The sequence below is a fragment of the Lineus longissimus genome, chromosome 4 (genome assembly GCF_910592395.1).
Source record: "Lineus longissimus chromosome 4, tnLinLong1.2, whole genome shotgun sequence".
Classification (NCBI taxonomy): Eukaryota; Metazoa; Nemertea; class Pilidiophora; order Heteronemertea; family Lineidae; genus Lineus; species Lineus longissimus.
The window spans coordinates 2,320,256-2,342,141 of NC_088311.1; the positions used below are offsets into that span (position 1 = coordinate 2,320,256).

At 40.9% G+C, this 21,886-nt stretch overlaps 1 protein-coding gene across 3 annotated transcripts; it reads left to right on the top strand.

The window, feature by feature from the left end:
- The first annotated feature begins 71 nt into the window (after positions 1–71).
- On the top strand, positions 72–20,888 carry LOC135485919 (nipped-B-like protein). 3 transcript variants are annotated; one of them, XM_064768306.1, is made up of 40 exons: positions 72–250; positions 1,060–1,139; positions 1,606–1,774; positions 1,963–2,102; positions 2,268–2,406; positions 2,622–2,896; positions 3,560–3,765; positions 4,129–4,170; positions 5,580–5,619; positions 5,781–6,029; positions 6,211–6,381; positions 6,575–6,769; positions 7,203–7,309; positions 7,666–7,752; positions 8,268–8,502; positions 8,868–9,103; positions 9,296–9,538; positions 9,664–9,746; positions 10,029–10,158; positions 10,463–10,663; positions 10,945–11,031; positions 11,217–11,564; positions 11,724–11,822; positions 12,111–12,257; positions 12,447–12,581; positions 12,791–12,943; positions 13,156–13,264; positions 13,464–13,600; positions 13,783–13,923; positions 14,181–14,274; positions 14,526–14,668; positions 14,858–15,119; positions 15,413–15,603; positions 15,773–15,880; positions 16,258–16,479; positions 16,743–16,889; positions 17,057–17,141; positions 17,441–17,730; positions 17,970–18,239; positions 18,456–20,888. In XM_064768306.1, exons 2-40 carry the CDS (start codon positions 1,076–1,078, stop codon positions 18,687–18,689), a joined length of 6,414 nt encoding a protein of 2,137 aa, XP_064624376.1. In that variant the 5' UTR covers positions 72–250; positions 1,060–1,075; the 3' UTR covers positions 18,690–20,888. The 3 variants fall into 3 exon arrangements, with proteins under 3 accessions (XP_064624376.1, XP_064624377.1, XP_064624378.1); XM_064768307.1 differs by having other exon boundaries at positions 7,206–7,309; XM_064768308.1 differs by lacking the exon at positions 4,129–4,170.
- Positions 20,889–21,886: the final 998 nt, after the last annotated feature.

A 21,886-nucleotide genomic window follows, 5' to 3' on the forward strand; every position in this document is an offset into this window, starting at 1 on the left:
TCTGAAATCTCCCATTCCTCCTGGATCTATGTTTCTACCATAATATCGACTGGCTAAGTGAGCAGGTTGTTGTAATTTTTTGGCGCGTTTATTGTTATGGTTCACACACCATACCGATTTTTTACCTAAAATCAGCCTCCCAGCGGGTTTTAGGTCGTGATCACTTGATTGTAGAGGAACTTAAGATTGTATAGATGTAGTTTGTGGGGGTAAAAGTTTCCAATTTTTACCCTAATACCACCGAAAAAAGGTGGGTATTTCCGTCGGCTACGACGATTTGCTCGTCATCGGCATCGCTTTTGCGTAAAACGAAGATCAATTTCATCCAGAATTATGACATAATTAGCCCCCTGAACCCTTGCGTAATTGTGTGTTACTCTTTGCAAATGTTTAGTTAGTTTGTTATGATATTCTTTGTGTCGTTAATTTGCATACGAATGGTGCTATATGTCGGTTTTCTCATGTCTGTCTTCTCCAGCCCCTTTTCTCTAGAAAACGATACACTCTTCCATGCACATACATATGCACAGCACAGCCACAGGGCCTGTGCACTGACTGTCTGTGCTTTGTCATGTTATCATCATGTTGGGTTAGTTTACTGTACATGACACGTTTGACAACAATACCGTATCAAATTTATAGTATTGCTTGGTTCTCAAATTAGTTCAATTATTTTCCATCCAACCATATTTTGTTTTTTTGACAACTGTCAAACTCAAAATCATTATTGTCAATGCCATCTTATCATTGGCAATGCAGGGCGCTGGGTGCCAATATTGGTGCCCTCTTATTGACTTATTTGTTCTTGGTATTGTCAAAAAACGATGATTGATGCAGGGTGTTGATGCGTGATGAGTTGAGTGTTTGATTGATGACTTGACAGTGTCATTTTTGACAGACCTAGGCTAGCCCACTCATTGATTCGATGAATCAATGATTGGAATACATTTGACGACGTTTGAAATGAAAGGTACTCCTGCTCTTTCTTATGAATTGGATGTTAATTTTGTAATAAATAATCAAAGGCAAACAGTAATGTATTCAAATTTTCCTTCTTAGAGTGGAGTTTCCCAAGATGAATGGAGAAATTCCGAGTGTTCCTATAACAACACTGGCAGGGGTGTCAAGTCTCACAGACTGTAAGTACCATGTTCCTTCATTGAATTGATGATCACCTGGCCATATGGTCTCAGCACTCAGGTGAAATGTTAAAAAATGCCTGTCAATGTTGCTTTCAGTGTTAGCAGACCACAGACTGGAGTGAATCGTCAGGTGCTCCTTGAAAGTGGTAGTCAGACACTGCAGTTACAATTTACATTGATTGTGCATTGTGAATATCATTTCAGGCATCATATCCCGATCCTAAAATCTGTCTGAGGTGTTCACGGCCAAAACAGGTCACACTAGGTTTACAAGCCGAAAGTTGTTTTTCATCTTGTGCAACAGTCTCTCTTGATATTCAAAGCTAGTGTGAAGAGGCAGGAACTTTGGTTCCTGGAATCCACATCTAAAGAAACTACTCAAGGAATTTAACAACTGTCCAGGCCCTACCCAGGTGGAGGGCTTGATTTGGTTGTCAGTCCTACACAAATTTTTTCTTTACAGTGCTCCCTGAACTGCCATTACCAACCCCACTTCCTTCAACGGTGAACAACAAGAGTTTGTTGTTTCATCCGCGGATTGCTGAAGAAGCAAAGCAGCTTACAGCATCGAGAGATGAGAGTCTTGTTCCAACATTGGCGAAGGCCTTGAGTCAGACCACTACAGAACACATGTAAGTTTCAGGTATTTCATATGACCCTTGAATCTACAGATTGATTGGTTTAGATTGATTTCGTAGTCTCAGTTGAGTCAATATGTTGTTTTAGTCAATTTCCTTTAGAACTTCATAAAGTAAAAAACTGGTTTTAATTTGCTGGAGATTTCTGAATGATCGTATAACAAATGTGTTTCTGGTTGCAGTGAGCTGAAAGACAGTCTAGCGAGTGATGCAATTGAGGGTGATATACCTGATTTGCTGAAGGCTATCTTGGCTTATAATCCTAATGTATTCAAAGGAAAGAAAGGCACCAATTATGACGCAGTGGATCATAATAGATCACGTAAGTTACAAGCTGTGTGCCCAAGCATTTCTAACGTATACTCTTGAGTAGAGAGTTCTTTTAACAATGAGAGGTTAAACTTGATGTTAGTAAGGGTGTTGTTCAGTTGTTGTGACCTGCATAAACAGTCATTGTTTTCATGCATCTTTTATATTCTGTGAACAGCAATGGCGGCGATGGCGTCTCTGGCAGGGGCTTCACCGTTTCAACCACCCCCTACACCAACAGGTCAGCCATCATCTCAGCAGCATTCACCGTACCAATCGGGACACTTCTCGCCATTTTCACCAAACAGCCCTTCGAGGTAAGTGATATTGCAGACATTATAAGATTTGGTGCAAAAGTAAGGCAAGCATTGCTGGTCCAATTGTCTTCTAAGCGACGCATACAGTATTCTTCTGCACTCGAAAGGTTATAACTAATGATGTCGGAGACCCAAAAATTTCGTAATTCTTGGTGAATGAATTAACTGCTTGTGCTAATACTTATTTCTTCATCCACTAACTTGCCTATTTTCAGGTTGCCACAACAAAATTCTTATAGTCAGCATGGAAGTCCTTATCAGGCCCCGACACCTCAATCGGCTGCGAGTAAATTTCAGCAGCAGTTCCAAAACTTTGCAGCTGCATCGCAGTCTAGCCAGTTTCCACAGCTTGCTGGCACATCAAGCCAGTTACCTGTGAATGGTGGTGTGCAGGCATCTAACACCAGTAGTCCAAGTACATCGTCAGTTGCTGCATCTCCACCACAGAAAGCAAGGCCATTAGGGACACATTCTACAAAACCAGCCACAGGTGAGTTCAACTGACGGTGACAAAATATTAAGAAGAGTGCAGTATAGTTATTGACTTTTATGACAGAGAATTGTTCTCTGAGTACCGTATTTTCCGGCGTATGACCCGCGGCTTTTTGCCCTCAAACAGGCCCAAAAAGTGGGGGTGCGGGTAATACAAAGGTGCGGGTCTTGCGTGGATTCTGAGAGGGATAAGCCCCAACCCCAAAGAAAAAAAAGGGGACCAAACTGGTTACTTGATAAGGATTTATGTCCATCGTTTTCGCATTGTTTTCAACCAATATTTCCGCCATGATCGCATAGTTTGTGATGTCTCCGCTAGGGAAAATAGTTACGGCCATGCTGGAATTGATCCACTTTGGTTAACAATTAAAAAAAACATGGCGGTTCTAGGATGTCAACATCAATGAATGGCTTACTATTTTTGGAGAATGCGGGTCTTGGAGCAGTGCGGGTCATAATCAGGTGCGGGTCTTGCGTGGCTTTAGGTAATGGTCAAAGGGGGTGCGGGTCATAGGGCAGTGCGGGGGATAATCCGGAAAATACGGTATATGGAAACTTGTTAGGCTTGAATGAAAGCTTTTAACTTTGCTCTCTTCAATGTTGACAATTACTAAATAAGACCAAGGTGTGAGTTACTGAATATTTGTTGATTTTGTTTCAGTGTCATCGCCAGCACGGGTTCCTCCAACTCCGCCAGTGCAGGAACCATCTAAAGAGGTGCTTTCGAAACGGTCTGACCCTGAGGCACCTAATGGCACCAGCAGAGAAAAACATCATCACCATAAAGAGAAGCGAGATAAACATCATCACCCTCCCGAGGATAAGAGAAGAGAACCAGTTGTTGTGCTAGAACCAGTTAATGTGGAGGTGAGATGCAGTGTTTATTGAATATTTTGGTGCATTTTCAGCTGCTTGTTTAAAATATTTATCCACATGCACCTATCATTCAATTTCTTATCTAAAAATTTGTTCAGCATAGTAACCAAGTTTATACTATCTGAAGATGGGTAGAATGCAATGATTTCCTGACCGTCATAAATTAGATTGATTTTAAACATGTCGGCAAACAAAGCTGGAGTTGTCACAGAGAATGATGGTTGCATTAACTGGTGGTTTGGCAATCGTTCTTTTGCTTGACTCTTGAGTTCGTATATTTAGTTTAATAGCAAGTGGACATGCCTCTATTTGGAATTTAACTTGACACGAGTTTGGCTTGATGTATATTTACAGGCTATAAATGCTAACCTTAAGAAACAAAAACTGTTAGAGCAGGCAAGTATAGCATGTGGGGGCTTTCTGCCCTTTGTGTGTTGTGGCTTTTGTGTGCTCACCAATGTATCTACTCTTTTAGTCCTCTTTGTTCTCCATTGATTTTTCTATAAGAGGGATGAAAAGGGCCAACTTAAAAATGGAAAACCATTACCGGTACCAGATCAGGTTTTTTGGGGGGGTTCCAGGATGGGGTCATCTCATTTTTGTGATAGTGCGGAGAACACCGAGTCCTGTGTCACTTTTCTTGTGCTGGGGAAAGATAGCCATTACGAAATGATACATATCTTGTATTTGGAAGCCTGACATTCGTTGCTGGTGTACCTTTCTTTTGAATAAAGGAAGCATTTCTTTCCTTTGCTTGTTGACCTGCACTAAATTGTATTAAATGAAAAGACATTCCCCTGTAATGTGCCTGATCTATGCATTAGAAATTCGGATATCTTTGGCATGATGGTTAAAGTTGATTACTGCATCAGCAGTCCATTCAGTTTCTGTTTGTCTATTTGCCTGCTTGTCTAGTCCTGCTTGCACTTTTGAATGTACTAGCTAGTAGTGTACAGTGTTCTCCACAGCAAATTTCTTTGGCTGGCTGATGTAACTATATGTTTATGCAATTTGGACTTCATTTCAGTTTTGACCATGCTGGCAGCAAAATCTGTCTGGGGACCTTATGATTCTGTCCATGTGATAACATTGGAACCCAATCTATTATGACTTGTGTTTGGAAATCGAATCCTGGCACATTTGGAATTTTTCAAATTGGAGGCCTATATTTTGAACTTAAGTAACCCTGATTAAAAAGTGCTTCATTCTTTTCCATTGTCTTAGAAGCCAATGAGCTGGGATTGCAAAAATCTTAATAATTGAAAAGGGTTTTGGTCTATTACTATCGTATTAACTAGTATTTCCACTACTACACAAAGCTGTTATATGATCTTCTTAAATATTGATTAGTGTTAGTATTTAACTTAGTTAGCCTCACTAACTGATGCATTTAGCAGCCTTGGTTACTCAAATCTGGTGCTACATGTATAAAAACTAACTGGTAGCAAGTGTGATCCTGAGTGCTGTGTAAACATTGAAAACTGAATGACTTAGGGCAGTCTTTGGTATGAAAAAGTCTGTGTGAGTTTTCAATTCAAAGGCATTATCTCGCATCTTTTTCATTAGGACCAATTATGAGTTTGTTCTGGCTCCAAAAGTATTTTGTACTTGTTAATGAACTCAAAACATTGGGCTCCACACTGATTGACTTGAGTTATTAAGGCTTTGCTAAGTTGCTCTATTTAAGGCCATGCTGGCCAAATGATAAGATTATTGGAAACCGGGCCTTCCGAGCACTGATGAGTGGAGTCCGACTGAACTTGTGCACTGCCAGAATTGTTCATGTTCTTTTTTCCTCTTTCTAGCAATCCACAATGCCCACAATGAAAGGTCCTGTCGTGAGATGTAAGTATCGCCAGGTCTTATCTGATGATATTTCCAGTGAATGTAATGCATCCTTTTTCAAAGGCCACTTGGAACTCAAAAGTAGGCAATCCAACCCGTTAACTGTGAACAAAGTTAGTTTTCTATACTTAATAGATATAACCATGACTTCTCCTTTTCAGTAATGAGGCTTGATCCTCTCATAGACAGTGAACACGGTCGCTTGAAGGTGAAACGAAAACGTTCCAAATCCGGTGAAGAGTACAGTGTTGTTAGTTCCAATAGCAACGACACACGTCTTACTCTGAAACTGTCAAAACACAGACCAACTCCGTCATCATATCCAGAACCAGAGACTTCTCATACAGCTTATGAGCGGGCAAAACAGCTGTCTCGACAGCACAATTCAACAGAAGGAAGTCGAGGGAGAGGTAAGAAAGTTTTCAATGTTCAGCTTGTGTTTTTTTGTTGGTAGATAAAAGTTATCGAAAAGCTAAACTTGCTTACCTGCACCTGTTGTTTTGGGTATTTTCATGACCATGTTTTCTCTGTGTAACATTCAGCAGTGAAGAGGTTCAACAAAGTATGATATGGTTGTATGATTTGTTGCAGGTTCAAAACGAAAAAAGACCACAGTTGACTACTATGAAGATGCTCCAAGTCCATCACCTTATGATGAGAGGATTGGAGAATTTACGTTATCGATGTCTGAGAGGATAAAGCGACGACGGAGAGGAGGTGGTGGTGAAGATGATGAATATGTGCCAGAGATTCCCCTAGATTGTAAGTATCAGGATTCAATGCTTGGTAGCTTTAAACCTGACATCAACAAGTGACATCTCTCTCCATCAGGTCATCACTTCTTCTTGGTAACCATACAAGCCCACTGAGTGATACTAGCTTGGTAATTGTCATGAGGTTGGCAAGCGGAAAGGTCATGTGAATGATTCATAAACTGTTGTCCTAATGTTTTCAGTACCAGCACCAAAAGAGATGCCCAGCAGCGTGTCAAAAGATAAAAAGAAGAAGCGTGAAAAAGTGAAGAGATTTGGTGATTCTGGGATGTCTGCTGAAGAGCGTGTTGGGTCAGGGACTTTCAAAAAGTTTATGGCTTCCATTGAGTCTGTGTTAGAGAGTACAGAAGAAGTGGACACCAATGCTTTGGATCTAGGTGAGATATTTGGTGTCATTTTCAGTTTGCTGTCATACAGTGTTTGTAAAGTGAAATGTATTAGATAAAGTCCATGAACTAAGACATGGGATGCAGCTTTGAATTGATTTTGTTGTGCTGTTGAATGTATCTCAGTATTGCTTCTTATATCAGTGATAGCTTCAGGGGTCCAGGAAATGTTGTCTGATTTATATGTGGTGATATTTCTTGGATAAAAGAGAGCTTTAAACAGGTTGTCCTTGTCAATTTTGACACATAAGTCAGACAAAAGGTGAAAACAAATCTTCTTTAGTTTCTTTTTATTTCAATTCAGCTTTATTTTGCTCTTATTTTCTTTCACAGTTTTGGTTCGATTAGTTTTATTTGGAAACCATTTTTCATGGGATCCAACCCCTGCGTCTACAAGAGTATTTTCTATGCTTCACTGTTTCAGAAGATGAGGATATTGATGTGCCAGCAGAGTTACTTATACCGAGATCAGCTGTATCAGATCTCTGCAGCGAAGCTGCTAAACTCAAATCAATTGGTGTTCTCAATCTGGTAGGTGGTCGGTTTCTTCTCATTTAACACGACTAATTAGATTATTCCGTGTGAGATCATGGGTAAGAGGATGTTTATGTTCCTCTATGTGTTGTAACTGCATGCTGTCAAGAGAGTATTGAATGGCATTCCAGTCCTGTGTCCTGAAGTTGGGCACCTTCTTCTTCTTTAGCAATAAGTGCGTTGACTTCCTTGAGTTCTGCCATCATTAAAATCTTGAGAAGATGTCAGTCAGTCGTCCATCAGCATTCATGGTGGCCCTCAATGTCTGTTTATTCTCAATGTCAGGTGTTGTTGTCTTAGTATTTGTTACTAATCGTTGAGAATATCTTCTAAGATCTACTTCCTTTTTTCAGGTGACAACTGACAAACTTGTAAAGTTACAGAACTTGTTGCAATGGAACATACGAGATGGAACCAAAATTCTTGCTACAATCAGTCAGGTATGTAGAGAACACTGATCTGTGCGTTGTTGTTCTCGGGTCTCTAAAGACCTAAGAAGTGTTTTCAAGGAATTTATAAACTGAGTCGTCTCTGGATCACGATTCTAAATTTCTCAATGAGTCCTGGACAGTGATAGTATATGTTACACCAAGATTGTATTTTGAAAAAAATTGACTTAGTTTATCGGTTGTCAATCATCTATAAACTTACAGGATTCAGTTGAAGTTGAAAAAGTAGCAAAAAAAACTAAAAAGAAAAAGGCGGTAAGAGTTGAAATTTTGTTGAGTTGTCTTGTTTTGTTGCAGTTGTTCCTTTTCTTACATTGCTTGTTTGAGTTTCGGCTGCTTTCCATAAGACATTGATAATGTTCCACATTGTATGAATCTGCCAACTGTGGCGAAGATGAGGTCATCATTATGAACTCATCTTCTTTTGGAGGCCTTCACTCACTTCTTGCACTTCCAGCAAAGAGATGAACATGCGTCATTCCCTGACAACTATTTGTTTCTTGCAGCATGATGATGATACGGATGCAATCAGAGTCTGGCGAGAACTGACATTCGACCGGGTGGTACGGAGTGTGGATGCTGCTCTTCTCTCCTTGTATATCATGACTTCAGACAACATGCCAAAACAAGTCTTCATTGAAGATGTGATAGAAAAGATCTGCTTTCTTGCCAAGTACCAGATGACGAATTCCATATTTCCGGAGTATGATCCAGTTTACCGGATTGACGACCACAAGAAAGGTAAATACTTCGTGTTCAGGTACCATTTTAGTGAAAGTTGTGTTTGGGTACAGCTGCAGGTCTCGTGATTGTCTCAATGGAAACTGGCTGCTCCATATAGGAGCCTTGTATTCAGAACTGAGAGATTGTTGGAAAAAATTGAGAGGACTGCATTGGCTTGCAGGAAGTTAATATGTGTATGCTATGCTAGCTTTGTTCTGGCCCTAATAGGGTAGATAAAATGTGTGTCTTTGTCTTGTGGAATAAGTAGGATAGACCAACCATTGCCTCTCTTCACTGATTTGTGACAGTTCGGCCATACTTCCGGTGTCATCTTCTTGACAGATTTTCCTAAATACTTCAATGTAGCCATGATCTCCTTGCAGATATCTATCACAGCAGTTACAAAATGAAGAGGGCACGAGCACATCAAGTGAAGCACAAGAGTACGATAACATTATACAACAAACTGACAGAAATGATTGGCAGTTTAGCGGAGTTGATTGACATACAGGAGTTGACTGATACCATCATCCTACAGGCATCGTCGCTCGGAGTTGGTCCATTCTTCGTGGAAAACATCAGTGAACTGCAGCTGAGTGCAATAAAGCTAGTCACAACTGTGAGTAAAATTATGTGATGAGAATACCTGAGAACTCGGTGTGGGTTGACTAGAGATTGAAATAGAAATAGTAATCATGGTAATGATGCATGCCCATCTGTGGAAGACGTAGTTAGGTGATGGTAACAAACAGACACCAATCTGACTGCCATAGTCACCTGTATAACATTAACTTCACATTTCTTGTTGCAGATCTTCTCAAAATATGAAAAGCATCGGGCGTTGATTCTTGAAGATATCTTCGCGTCATTGGCAAGACTGCCTTCAAGTAAACGAAACCTGAGAAGTTACCGGTTAAACTCGGATGAGAGTATCCAGATGGTGACCGCCCTTGTCTTACAACTTATCCAGTCAGTTGCTATACTTCCTGAAGTTGAGGAGCCAACGCCTGGGGAGGAAGAGGCAGAAGTAGAGAACCGACGGAAAGCCCTCGTAGTAAGTTGATTGTTGCAACAAATGATAAACAGTTGGGCTCTTATCCTTGCTGGGATGAGAAGTAGTCTTGATTGACAATGCTCTTTTTGGTTCATACAAATTAAACTGCTTTCTCTATATTTCAGTCTGATAGTGAGGTTGTCCTGACCTCATCGTACGAAACTGCTATGAGATGTGCTCATAATTTTCTCTCAGTTTATCTCAAAAAGTAAGTGATTGATTATCTTATAGCTAGTATGTCCAACAATTCTAGACACCTTGGTGGCAGGGTGTATCATAACTATCGCACATATAAAGCAAGCTAAGCAGACATATTTGGTCTTGCTGTTGATATAACCTACTAGATGGAGAGAACCTCAAAGGAGTAACAAAGCTGTCTCAGATTGAGAATCCCTGGGATTACAGCATGATTATTCCCTTCATACATGTGCATTTACCTTCTAGACTTCATGTGGTATGTGATTGTGACGTACTTTGCTCCACATTCCAGATGTACGATAAAAGGTGAAGAAGACTATCGACCGCTGTTTGAGAACTTTGTGCAAGATCTCCTCTCAACTGTGAATAAGCCTGAATGGCCTGCTGCAGAACTGTTACTAAGTCTTCTAGGACGTCTTCTGGTATGCAAAACTCCCCACTTAACCAGTTCATTGCAGTTCATTGCAGTTACCTTCGTCTAATTTGGGCTCGAATTTTGCCAGAATACGATTTCAGTTTTCATGCGAACTCTTGACCCTGAACTGCAGGGAAAGTTGCTGCTCAATATAGACTAAAAACTGGGTCATTGTTTGACTTGGCAGGTACCCTCTAGCCTGAATTGATGAACTGGTGTATATCAAATGAGGGTAATGGAATATGGTGTGAGGCATAATGAACATAGTGAGAAAAAGATTTCATGTGAAATTGTCATCTTCTGTATTGCAGGTGCGACACTTCAGCAATAAGTCTGTGGACATGGCACTCAGGGTTGCATCGTTGGACTACCTTGGTATTGTGGCAGCAAGGCTAAGGAAGGATGCGCTATCTAGTCAGCTAAACCAAGAAACAGTGGATGAAATTCTACAAAATGTGCGGGATGACAACCAGGAACTTACTGAAAATGGTCGCAAATCACCTGATGCAATAGTGAGTATGAATATTTGGAACTGGGCGATGATGATATGCGTTTTTTTGGATGCTGTATTTATTGGAATTTGGACAAGTGGAGCGTGGAGGATGAAGTTTGGAGTAAGAGGTTAATTAGAAGTGACCATGCTTGGGATTCAACAAGAAGTAATGTAAGGTCCATTTTTAAAGAAGAAAACAGGAAACTGAAGAGGAGAGATTATGCACTGTTGGTGTCTTTATGAATTGTCCTAATGATATCTAGTTTACTTGGTCCTCATTATCTCGATCTTCCTTTCCAGCCCGATGACAAAGACCATACTCAGTTAATGCAAAAAGCTCTTCTGGACTATCTCATGAGCAATGCCAATGATGACCCAGTATATCACGTAAGTTCCTATCAATGTTCACAACGGATACAGTTGATGCATTGTCACAGAAGTTCTCCATGCTCTGATAAGGAAAGAGTTGTCATGTAACAATCCTGAAGGCTGACTCTGATATGTTTGTTGGATGCATCTCCCCCTAATTGGCTCACATTCTAAGGAATCATGTGGTGAATTCTCCTTTTCAGTTTGCTCGCCAGTTCTACATCGCTCAGTGGTACAGGGATTCAACGACGGAAGCAGAGAAAGTCATAAAACGCCAACACGAGTCCTCATCATCGACCGACGAAAACGATGATCAAGAAAAAGACGAAACAGTCAAAGAAATGGATAAACAAAAAGACATTCTGCAACGGGCAGAGGGTAGAAAAGTGTTCCTGATCTCACATATACAATCTGGCAAAGGCCAAGGACCATTTGCTACGTATAAGAACTCTACGTCGAGTAACCTGGACTATGAAAATGCGTGCTTGTGTGTGCGATATCTTGCTTCAAATCGACCATTCTCACAGAGTTTTGACATCTATCTCACACAGGTAAGTTAAGAAAATAACTGTCAGAATACTGTCAATTAGATCTTATGAGGCTACCTTTACACTTCTGAATCAAAGATTGTCACAAGACTTCTGGTCACCTTAGCATGAAATCCCGGAGGCTTCGGAACTGTATTGTTTCTAACTTCACTTTTCTTTCAGATCTTGAAAGTGCTTAGTGAAACAGCTGTGGCTGTGCGAACAAAGGCTATGAAGTGTTTGACCGCTGTAATAGAAGCTGATCCAGGTATCTTGGCTCGGGTAAGTTCCTGTCCAGTATGATCTGCTCCACTGTACAGAAGTAACCATTTGTCCAGGAACCATTTTGTAATCGTTGGCATACTGGTGGGAAGTTCAGAATGAAATTGGTACTGGTAGTTTGTTTGTTTCAAGGTAGTAGTTGTTGTTTGCCGTGGATTTTGTAAAACATGCTAAAAAGTGTGTATAGCTTTATCCACACAAGTTGCAAGAAAACCTCAGTGGCTTAGTAGTCTGGTAAATTGTCTCCACCTGGAACAGCCTATCTGATATAAATGCTTACTCTTTCAGTCTGATATGCAACGAGGTGTGCATGGTAGATTGTTGGACCAGTCCACGTCTGTCAGAGAGGCAGCAGTCGAACTTGTTGGAAAGTTCATCCTCATCCGTCCAGAACTTACGAGTAATTACTATGACATGCTTTCTGACAGAATACTGGTGAGTTTTTCCCCTATTTGTGCACTGCCACACGAAACTTCTGACTGAGACTTTGATTTAGTCGCTTGCAATCATCATGTCTGCAATGGTGATTATCCAACACAACCAAGTTGAATAACATAGATGGTCTTGTATACTGAAGTGGTTCTTTCCTCCGAGTCATATCTGATGTATTGCTCCCTATTGTAGGATACTGGTATCAGTGTGAGAAAGCGAGTCATCAAGATCTTCCGAGACATCTGTCTCGAGCAGCCAGACTTCCCCAAGGTCCCAGAAATGTGTGTCAAAATGATCCGAAGAGTCAATGATGAGGAGGGCATTAAGGTAAGAGTGTTTGTTCCTCTGGTGCAGCGAGTCTTTGGTAAATACAGGCTGCTGTGATAGTGTCTATCCTGGCTGTTGGGACCTCAATGGAAATGAGGACAGTTCACGGTCAGCTAATCAGGTCAGCAGAAAGTCTGCATTATCCAAACACTGTGCCTTTAGTACTTGTTGTAAACGGATAGCGTAACAACTCCGTAATTCTGTTTCAGAAATTGGTGACGGAGGTGTTTCAGAGCATGTGGTTCACTGCTGTGCGGGACAAGGATTCTCACAAGTTGGTGCAGAAAGTCATCAACATCGCAGATGTGGTAGCTGCTAGTCGAGATTCAGGCTACGACTGGATCGAACAATTATTGGAAAATGTGAGTTAGTTCTTATGTTGGTTGCTGTCTCTTGGTAACTGTAAGGTCAGAATTACCAACGTCATGCTGTCGGCATTGCAGTCTTGGTCAAACGTATGGCTTTCTTTGATCTAGTTGATTGAGAATGGGAATTTCTGAATGGATTGATATCACAGCAGCTGTCCTCTTCCAAAAAGTGCTGATTTATTCATTTCCCGATGTTTTATTTCCAGCTTCTGCGGAAGGAAGAGGATCTGAGTCAACGACCTGTGGAGAAAGCGTGTATACAAATTGTAAATTGTTTAGTTGAAAATGTGCTAGAGTTGGAGGAGAGAAGTGTTGGTGAGTTATTTACTGTATTTCCTTACTTGTATGGTAGTTCTCGATCTGTACCAAGGTAGATGTGGGAGGTTGGCAAGTTGCTGTTTGATGCAACTGCATGCAGTGTTCCATCATGAACATCACAATACATGAATCTATGTTTTAAAGAAATGATGTTGTTTTCTGTCTTCTCAACTTGTCTTTGCTACATGTATTTCAGAAAATGATGGGCGGCGGTCTGTGAGCCAGCGGTTGGTGGCGTGTCTGTCAACGCTGCACTTGTTCTGTAAGATCAAGCCGGAACTGATGGTCGATCGAGCGTTCACGATACAACCGTACTTAGATATCAAGTGCAATGTAAGTAACAAACTATTTCATTTTGCCTTCGAGTTTGAAATGTGAAGAGTAGTGTATTGAAGAAGATCTTTCAGCTTCCTCTCCCCATCCCAAGTAGCGGGTGGTTGTCTTTTGACTCTTGATTGTAGCAGGCCTTGACTGGTTTGTTTTCATTGGTTTTTAAAATTATCCTCATTTTCCAGAATCAAGGTGACTATCTGGTTATCCACAACGTGGCCAAGATCCTCGAGTTGGTCATACCATTGATGGATCATCCAAGTGAAGGCTTCCTTGCTCAGGTGGAAGAGGACATGATGAAACTAATACTCAAACATGGAATGATGGTAAGCAAGAATAGTCCACAGCTGCCTGGACCGAGTTGTCATTCAGATACTCGAAGAGGAGATAGACCAGTTGGCAAGCGTTGATTTCGAGAATATCTCTTCAGAAAAAAGAAACAGCTCCCTTTGAAATTTTGAGTTGTATGTGATGCTGCTGAGGACTTTCGCCCCTATCTAATACACCTCACATTTCATGAGTTGTAGTCTCTCATCCTATTCAAAATTGTTAGGAGTAATTTACTGAACCGTTTTTGTTTCAGGTGCTACAAAGTTGTGTGAGCTGTCTTGGTGCAATTGTAAATATGGTGTCTCACAACTACAAACTGGTAACAGACTGTTTCCGGAAGTTCTTCGGTGAGTAAAATATCTGTCCATGCTCATCACTGATGTTGAAGATATACAGAAGTTTTATCATCATTAGTATTTGATACTGAGTACTTTAGTGTGTCAATGACTAAGACACAGTTGTGTGGAATCCATCATTGAGATTTGTTGGATGTTTCCTTGAGTCCCATACCAATGTCATTCAACTTGTAACTGTAGGGTCTGTGGAAGAGCATTTTCAAAGATATCCAAATTTGCAACCTGTTGTTCTTTCTGTCCAGGTGTCCTCTCCAAGCTGATGGCTGAACATCAACGGAATCACTTGAATGCACAAAGTCGTCCAACACTCCTCAGGTCCCTCTTCACGATAGGCTTGCTCTGTCAACATTTTGACTTCGATTCAAAGGAAATGGGAGAAGCCAAGGTAAGTTGTGTTCTGCTTCATACAGTCGAGAATCTCCCACTTGGTGGGGTTATTGGTCCAAGGGGCTGGCAAAATTTCTGAATTCCCTTGTTGCCGAATTTTTATCAAAAGCAAATGAAATCAGCTCATTTATAAAACCCGATGTGTCTGACCTTTTAACTGATAAGGTATCTTTCCAAATTCTTCTAGGTGTTAATCCGAGACCGAGTATTTGAGATCCTGATGTACTTCACAGAACATGATGATGAGGACATCCGGCACAAGGCTTTGACTGGGCTTGGATTCCTCTGTATCCGCTACTATGACTTCATGTTAGAAACACGCCTCAAGGAGTACTACAAGTATCTGCTTGTGCAAAGTCCATCCATCAAACTCAAGTGTCAAGTGTTAAGGAATCTCGAGACGTATTTGAAAGAGGAAGAAATCAAGATGATCAAGGCGGATCATGAATGTAAGCTTGCCTTCTCAAACGTTGTTTTTTATTGCGCGGTGCAGAGGTCCTATTGGTTTGTGTCATTTGCAGCATTGTATTACTAAGCTAGTTTGCTGGTTCACCACTGGACGACAGCAATAAACCAATCAGATCTCTGTCATGTCCTGACTATAGTTCTGACTATTTCTGTATGTAAATGAGAACAAAAATTGTCTGTGTCAAGACTTGTTCTGCTCTTCACCACTCACTAGTTCATCGGCTCCTGAAGATATATCTAAAACGTGCCTTGATATTTTAATGTTCATTTCCAGGGAGAAAGCGGGCCAAGGGAGAGGATTTGAAGGAGATGGGCGATATTCAGTCTGGTATGGCAAGTACTGTGATGCAGATCTATTTGAAAGAGACGTTAGAATCATTTTTCCACGCGAATGCTCAGGTGCGGTTTGCAGCTCTCTCCATTGTCAGTCTAGTCTTACGGCAAGGATTAGTCCATCCTGTCCAGGTGAGTACAAGTCAAACTATCTGAAACCTCAAGCAATATTCTGTATGGCATTAAATCTGTAATCCAGAGCAATGCAAATTGGCTAATTGTTGAGCCCTGATAAAAGTTTTTTGTGCCTTTTCAAAACTGAAATTTGAGCATATTTTATAGGCAACCCATATAATTTCAGTGTGTACCATATCTTGTTGCTATGGGAACAGATACTGACAACACGATACGAGTGAAGGCAGATCAGCAGCTTCAAGAAATCGATAAAAAGTATCCAGGATTCATCCATGTAAGTGTTGGTGTCAGGTAACATTGTCCTGGATCATGCAATGAATTGTGAGGAAACTTGTCCGGTAATAAATGGACTGGACTGCGTTACTTTTAAACAAAAAAAGGACCATGCAGAGTCATGATTAAAACTCTAGCTCAACAGAATTGGTGCCCTCCTTGGGATAATTAGACTGACATGTGAGGTGTCACTTCTATACTTTGTGACTAGTATGTGTGTTACTGCTTCCTGACCCATCTCCAGAGCCATGCTGTCAATCTGTTCCATTTCAATATGGCAACAGAGTGCTTTGGTATAAGTGTGCATGAATGATTGCAGAGGATGGCAAGTCTGTGTGAATTCTATCCTGCAATCTAATGTTTGATTTCTGTTTTCAGATGAAATCATTACAAGGTATCAAGATGTCGTATCGACTTCAAGTCATCCTTCAGAATGATCAATCAGAACCAATCCGGGGCATTCGTTACACGACAAACCAGCAGTCAAATACAACCAGTTGCACGTCTCTCAATTCATTCCTCTACTCCGTAGTCCGAAGCAGTAGGCAGCAACGGAGGGCCATCCTGACATCATTACTTAACCTCTTTGACGATTCATCTGTAAGTTGTTTTCTAGTTTCTCAATATACTCGTAGTCCAAACCGAAAAAGGCTGGATTTATTGATTGTCTAGGTTGACTCCACCTGACACTTTATATTTGAATTCTCTAAACATCGCAGTGGTAATGATGATGACACCAATAGTGGGAATAGTCTGACTAAATGGCTTTTCTTAATTGGGAAGATGACAATGTTGAAAAGTCCATCTGTTGTCAGTTGACCAATAACGTCTCGACTAATATTGCTTTCCTCTCCTATTTTCAGAATACTCCACTGCCCGAGTTGTTGTACCTTGCTGATAATCTCGCTAACTTCCCCTACCAGTGCCATGACGAACCCCTGTTTATAATCCATCAGATTGACATTGTGGTGTCAGTGTCTGGTTCAAATATCATCCAGTCTTTCAGAGAGGTAGGTTCAAAGATAGGATATCATAATACACAACTTGTAACTCTCATGTAAAACGTGGAACAACTAAGTCTTAAGTTGTAAATAGTACTTACTTGTTTGGGCTAAATGGCTGTTGTGGAGTTGGTCTATTTGGAGTTTAGCTTATTGTATTTCATTTTGTTTATCAGCAATTCTTCCCCGAGAAAATCAATGAGAATGGTGAGCTCAAGATCGATGACGAAGAGGATGAAGACAATAGGGAGACACTAATCTGTAAGTGTACAGTGGGAATCTAGAGTTTGTGTCCCAAGATAATTAGTTTAGTTCCCAGCCCCACGTTTCAAACGAAGCAGTATCATCCAGTGGCTCTTCAGGTCTACTGACTTGTGTGGCATTGAAGCGAGGTGCTGTGAGACTGCTTTGTCTGGCTACTTTGTGCCTATAAAGGCTTCAATCTTGTGAGATTAAGATGTCTATTGTACCTGGCACCAGTCAGACGAAAAGTTCTTCTTGATGTCCAATAGATGTTCAATATCTCTATATATAAATAATTGTGTTGTCTTTATTTCCAGCACGAGTCCCAGATAATGCAGAGACTCTACAACAACTTTGTACCCTCTCGCAAGGTTGCATTCTCTTACTGGTGGTCAAGCATCATTTGAAAGAAGTGTATGGATTCACGGACAGCAAAATTCATCGGTATTCTCCAAATGATGCTTCTAAAATGCATGAAAAACCAGTGAACCGAAAAGGTGGTTTCCCGTTTGAAGCCACGCAGGCCTTGGAGATACTCAGGAAGGGAAAGCAGTCAACAATTGTTGATCAACAGGGAAAAGAGAACATAGCGGAAGAGTACTTAGATGTAAGTACAGTTTCATAATCAGGAACTGGTGATTCACTTCAGCTTTGAAGAAATGCAGAAATGGAAATGTGTCCGTTAGTGACCAAAATGTCTTTCACAAGTGAATGACACTTTCACTGCTGCTGGAGTGATACATCTCATGTTCAGTGTGCAATTCCTTGCTCTTAGTCGGACTGAAAGTATGAAGTTTAGTTCCTGTCTCGTTTGAATTGGTGACATGTGCACTAATCTATTTTCAGTTCAAATACTTGATGATGAGCATCGATCCAGCTGATAGTGAAGATGATGAAGAAGCAAGTAAGATTCCAGGTAGCGGTCGTGGGACTCCACTTCCTGGGGCGAGGACACCGACTGGTGGAGAGTCTGGGGCTGACGGAGCTGAGCCTGAAGGTCAAGAAGCAGAGACCATGGAGGAAGGAGAGGGACAAACGGAGGTGTCAAATCATGCCTCGGAACAACCAGTCGAGAAACACATGGACCACTTACACCACTCAGCACGGCATGTACATGTGAGTTCTCTTACAGCAATTTTCGAAAAGCAGTTTGTTATCTTGTTGGGATCTTGTCACATTAAGCTTATTTTAAACTAGCCAGCCCAGCTGTCCTCAATATTTCTACATTAGATGAGATATAAATGATATAACTATAATGGCTGTAATGGAACATATCTTTATTGTTGTTGGTGAATGATGTCTTCACTACTAACTGTTGCCTTTTATTCCCAGGGACGGGGCACGCCTGTAGCTCAAACACAACCACATCACGTATCACGGCATAGTTACTTGCTGGAAAAGAGACGATCTGCACCCTCAAAGTCAAGACAACCAAAACCTCATAATACACCACGGCCAAAACCTCCAAAACGCAAGAAGCCGCAAAAGAAACGATCACGGCGAATCAGTGATAGTGAGGAAGAAGATGGCGATGATGTGGACAGTGATCCAGATTTCATCGCCTAGTCGGATTGAATCTACCCCGGGCAAAGACCGCATGAAGCAAACTCAACAGATAGCATTCCATTTAAATCAAAACGGACGTGGATTCAAGTGATTACTGACAATATGCCACAGCCATTCTGCTTCTTGTGTTCTTTGCTCGCTGTGCCTTGTGTTGTGCCATGAACACTGCATTGTTTGCAGTATTAGATTATAATCATTTCATTGTGAGATGTGCCGAAACCCAAACTGCCAATATCTTGTAAATAGTGTGCTGCCAATTTTCTTTGGCAGCATTGTGCGTGTACAGTAAATGCTTAGAGCTTGGACTGCACCATGACATTGTTGGATCTGCAGTTTTTATTTTATTTATACAACAACCTTGTCTCATTACATGACAAAGAATCATTCGTCAACGGAGTCACAAGAGGATTTTATTTTTGCACAATTGGCGGCAGATATTCCTCTGGCTACTTTAAATTCTTTGTACGAGATGTGAAAGGTGATTCTAAAAAACTGGACTACTAGTTTTGAACTGTGATGGTGGTGTTTCTAGCTGCCCAATTCATGTCAATGACCTGTTTGTGACAGTAAGAAATAGTTGTCTAGCACCTGTCTGGAGAAATGTCTGTGCCCTCATTTTTTAGCAAAAGCTCCCAACGTGATGTGATGTTCACCAAGGTCCAAGTATTGTTACATTGCAAATCTACCAACAATCGAGTGATTTTTCTTTAAAATACATGTCTGCCCCTGAGATTAATTCTGTTACTTCAAGGTTCAAAAAGGTTCTGATCATTCTTCAAACTAAGAAAGCTAATTGCATTTAATAATAATGAAATATATATAGGCGAACCAAAACATGAACTTCTCTCTCTATATTTGGAGCTTTTGCCAATCAGTCTTATCTCGTGAGTAAAACCTATTGTTGTCTGTTTCACTTCCAAATGATACCTTTAGAACCAGATGTAGTTATTTGTTAAAATCTTGTGAAGAAAATTGAAACTTTTGGTTAGCATTTTCAAGTTGTAAATTTTCAGTTTTTGACAAAAAATGGTGTTAGTTGAATATGTAATGAAGTTCGCAATGTCTTGTTCTATTCAGTGTAATGTCCAAGGACAATCCAGCTTGAAATTACTTGTCAAGACAATCGCTGAATATCTACTGAAGCATCAACCAGGCTGTGTTTTGCTCAGTTTTGGTCATTTGTTAAAAATACATGTAAGCACGACTTTCTTCGATCAAATTGTTATATCCTGGTCGGGTGATCCTACTTGCCAAATGTCAGGTAGGCTGGTCTTGTCACCTTGGTGTATAATCACAGATCCCTTAACCAGAGGACACGTGTCTGAAGAAATACATGCTTATTCAAAGTGGCCTACTTTCCCAAAAACTGTGCTTTTCACCTTGATTGGTGCCAGATAGAAATGAATTATGAGAAACGTCAAGGATAAGAATAAGAATAAGATCAATTTTTTGGGGCTTAGGCGTAGGTCATGCAAGTCCAATGTCCACCTTTGAAATTTGTGTCCCACTATCAATGGGCAATGTCGATAGTTTGTGAATGCATTTCCATTACTGACTGTAAATATCCCCGATTATCTCCTTCTCAACTCACCTGGGCGGATGGATTGCCACCTACCAACTAAGAGCAGCTCCTACCTGAGATCTGTTGTTATCCTGGTAACTCTGTAGCTATCACTCTGGAAGGGAACTGCTCCTATGATAGATGGTGATGCGTCCATCAAACTTCATTATCATGTTCATGTCAGTTTCTGCATCTGTCATACATTGGACAAGCAGACATGTACATACATCGAAGCAATACTGTAGAACTGGACCATTCTTGGGAGATGTTTCCTCGGCAGGTTATGCGAGTCAACAGAGTCCGATAACTTGTGTTTGGTTGTTGAGAACTAATCTGAGTGGAATGGTTCTGTTTCACAATATAGCTTTGGATGCTTGTCCCCTGTGCATACTAAAATGTGTGAATAGAAAGTATTTATTCTTCACAGAATAACTATATTTATGAGAGTAGCGGAGATATGAAACTGTGGAAATGATTATGTGAATAGAAACGTTTTTCAATTCTTTGTAGCTTTTAAAAATGAACCCTGTTAAAAGATTTTAATATGGTCCTTGTAAATAATTTGTATTATTTGAATGTTGAAAACAGATCAGAATTAAGAGAACTATTTGGAATAAATATTTGAAAAAGACACAGAATATGCTTGTTTGTTGCTGAATCATGAAGAAACCAAGACACATCTGGTCACCTTGGCTCCAAAAGACATTCATACAGTACAGGGTGTATCAAACTAATTGACTGCTACTAAACTAACCTAATTTCTGAGGGACATGTTCATCTGGTCATGCTGGATGTGACAACCAGTCCCTCTGCTTCAACTCCACCAGGCACAAGAGACATCTACAGGGTGTATCAAACTTCACTTCCGGTCTCACACCAAAAAAACCTGACATAGTCCATCCACCCCAACCTCAGCTCCACAGGACAACAATCTACTGAGTGTAATGTATCAGCTACCTCAACACTGCGTGAGACAAATATAGGGTGTACTACACTATCAGATTGTGCTTGTCTCAATCACATAGAAGACCCAAGCAGATTGTGCTCTTGTTGTGTCTCAACCATAGATACTATCCAAGTGGACAGTGCTTGACTGAACAATGAAGAATCCGTGGAGGGCCACTTCTGGACACCTTGGATGTGACAAACTGTCCATCCACCCTACCTCAGCTCCACAAGACATCAATCTACATGGTATATCGAACTGATAGACTGAGCTACTTACTGAATCATGGAGAATCTGTGAAGGACACGTCTGGTGATCATGGATGTGACAAACACACAGAGCTGGCACTGATCTGTCATCAAGATTGGTTGTTCCCCCAATACACGATTGCCCAGAACTAGCACTGATCCGTCTCCAAGATGGATTGTTCCTCCATCAGACTGGTGCCCATCAGAGCTCTCGAACTGATCTGTCTTCAAGATGGGTTGTCCCCAAATACACGATCGCCCAGAGCGAGCTAGCACTGATGCCTGTCTTCAAGATTGGTTGCTCCCCCAATAAATCATCGCCCAGAGCTAGCAGTGATTCTTGTCTTCAAGATCTAGCACTGATGCTGATGCTGAGACTGAGACTCTGCTACTGACTGAACTGTGAACTGAGGGTCACGTCTGGTGATCATTGATATCTACC

Bases quoted from the DNA above. Each gene is read 5' to 3' on its own strand.
- LOC135485919 (XM_064768306.1), top strand. From the start codon at position 1,076: ATGAATGGAGAAATTCCGAGTGTTCCTATAACAACACTGGCAGGGGTG. The intron at 9,539-9,663 runs GTAAGTTGATTG...TCTATATTTCAG, and splicing joins ACCGACGGAAAGCCCTCGTA to TCTGATAGTGAGGTTGTCCT. The intron at 13,265-13,463 runs GTGAGTTATTTA...CATGTATTTCAG, and splicing joins GTTGGAGGAGAGAAGTGTTG to AAAATGATGGGCGGCGGTCT.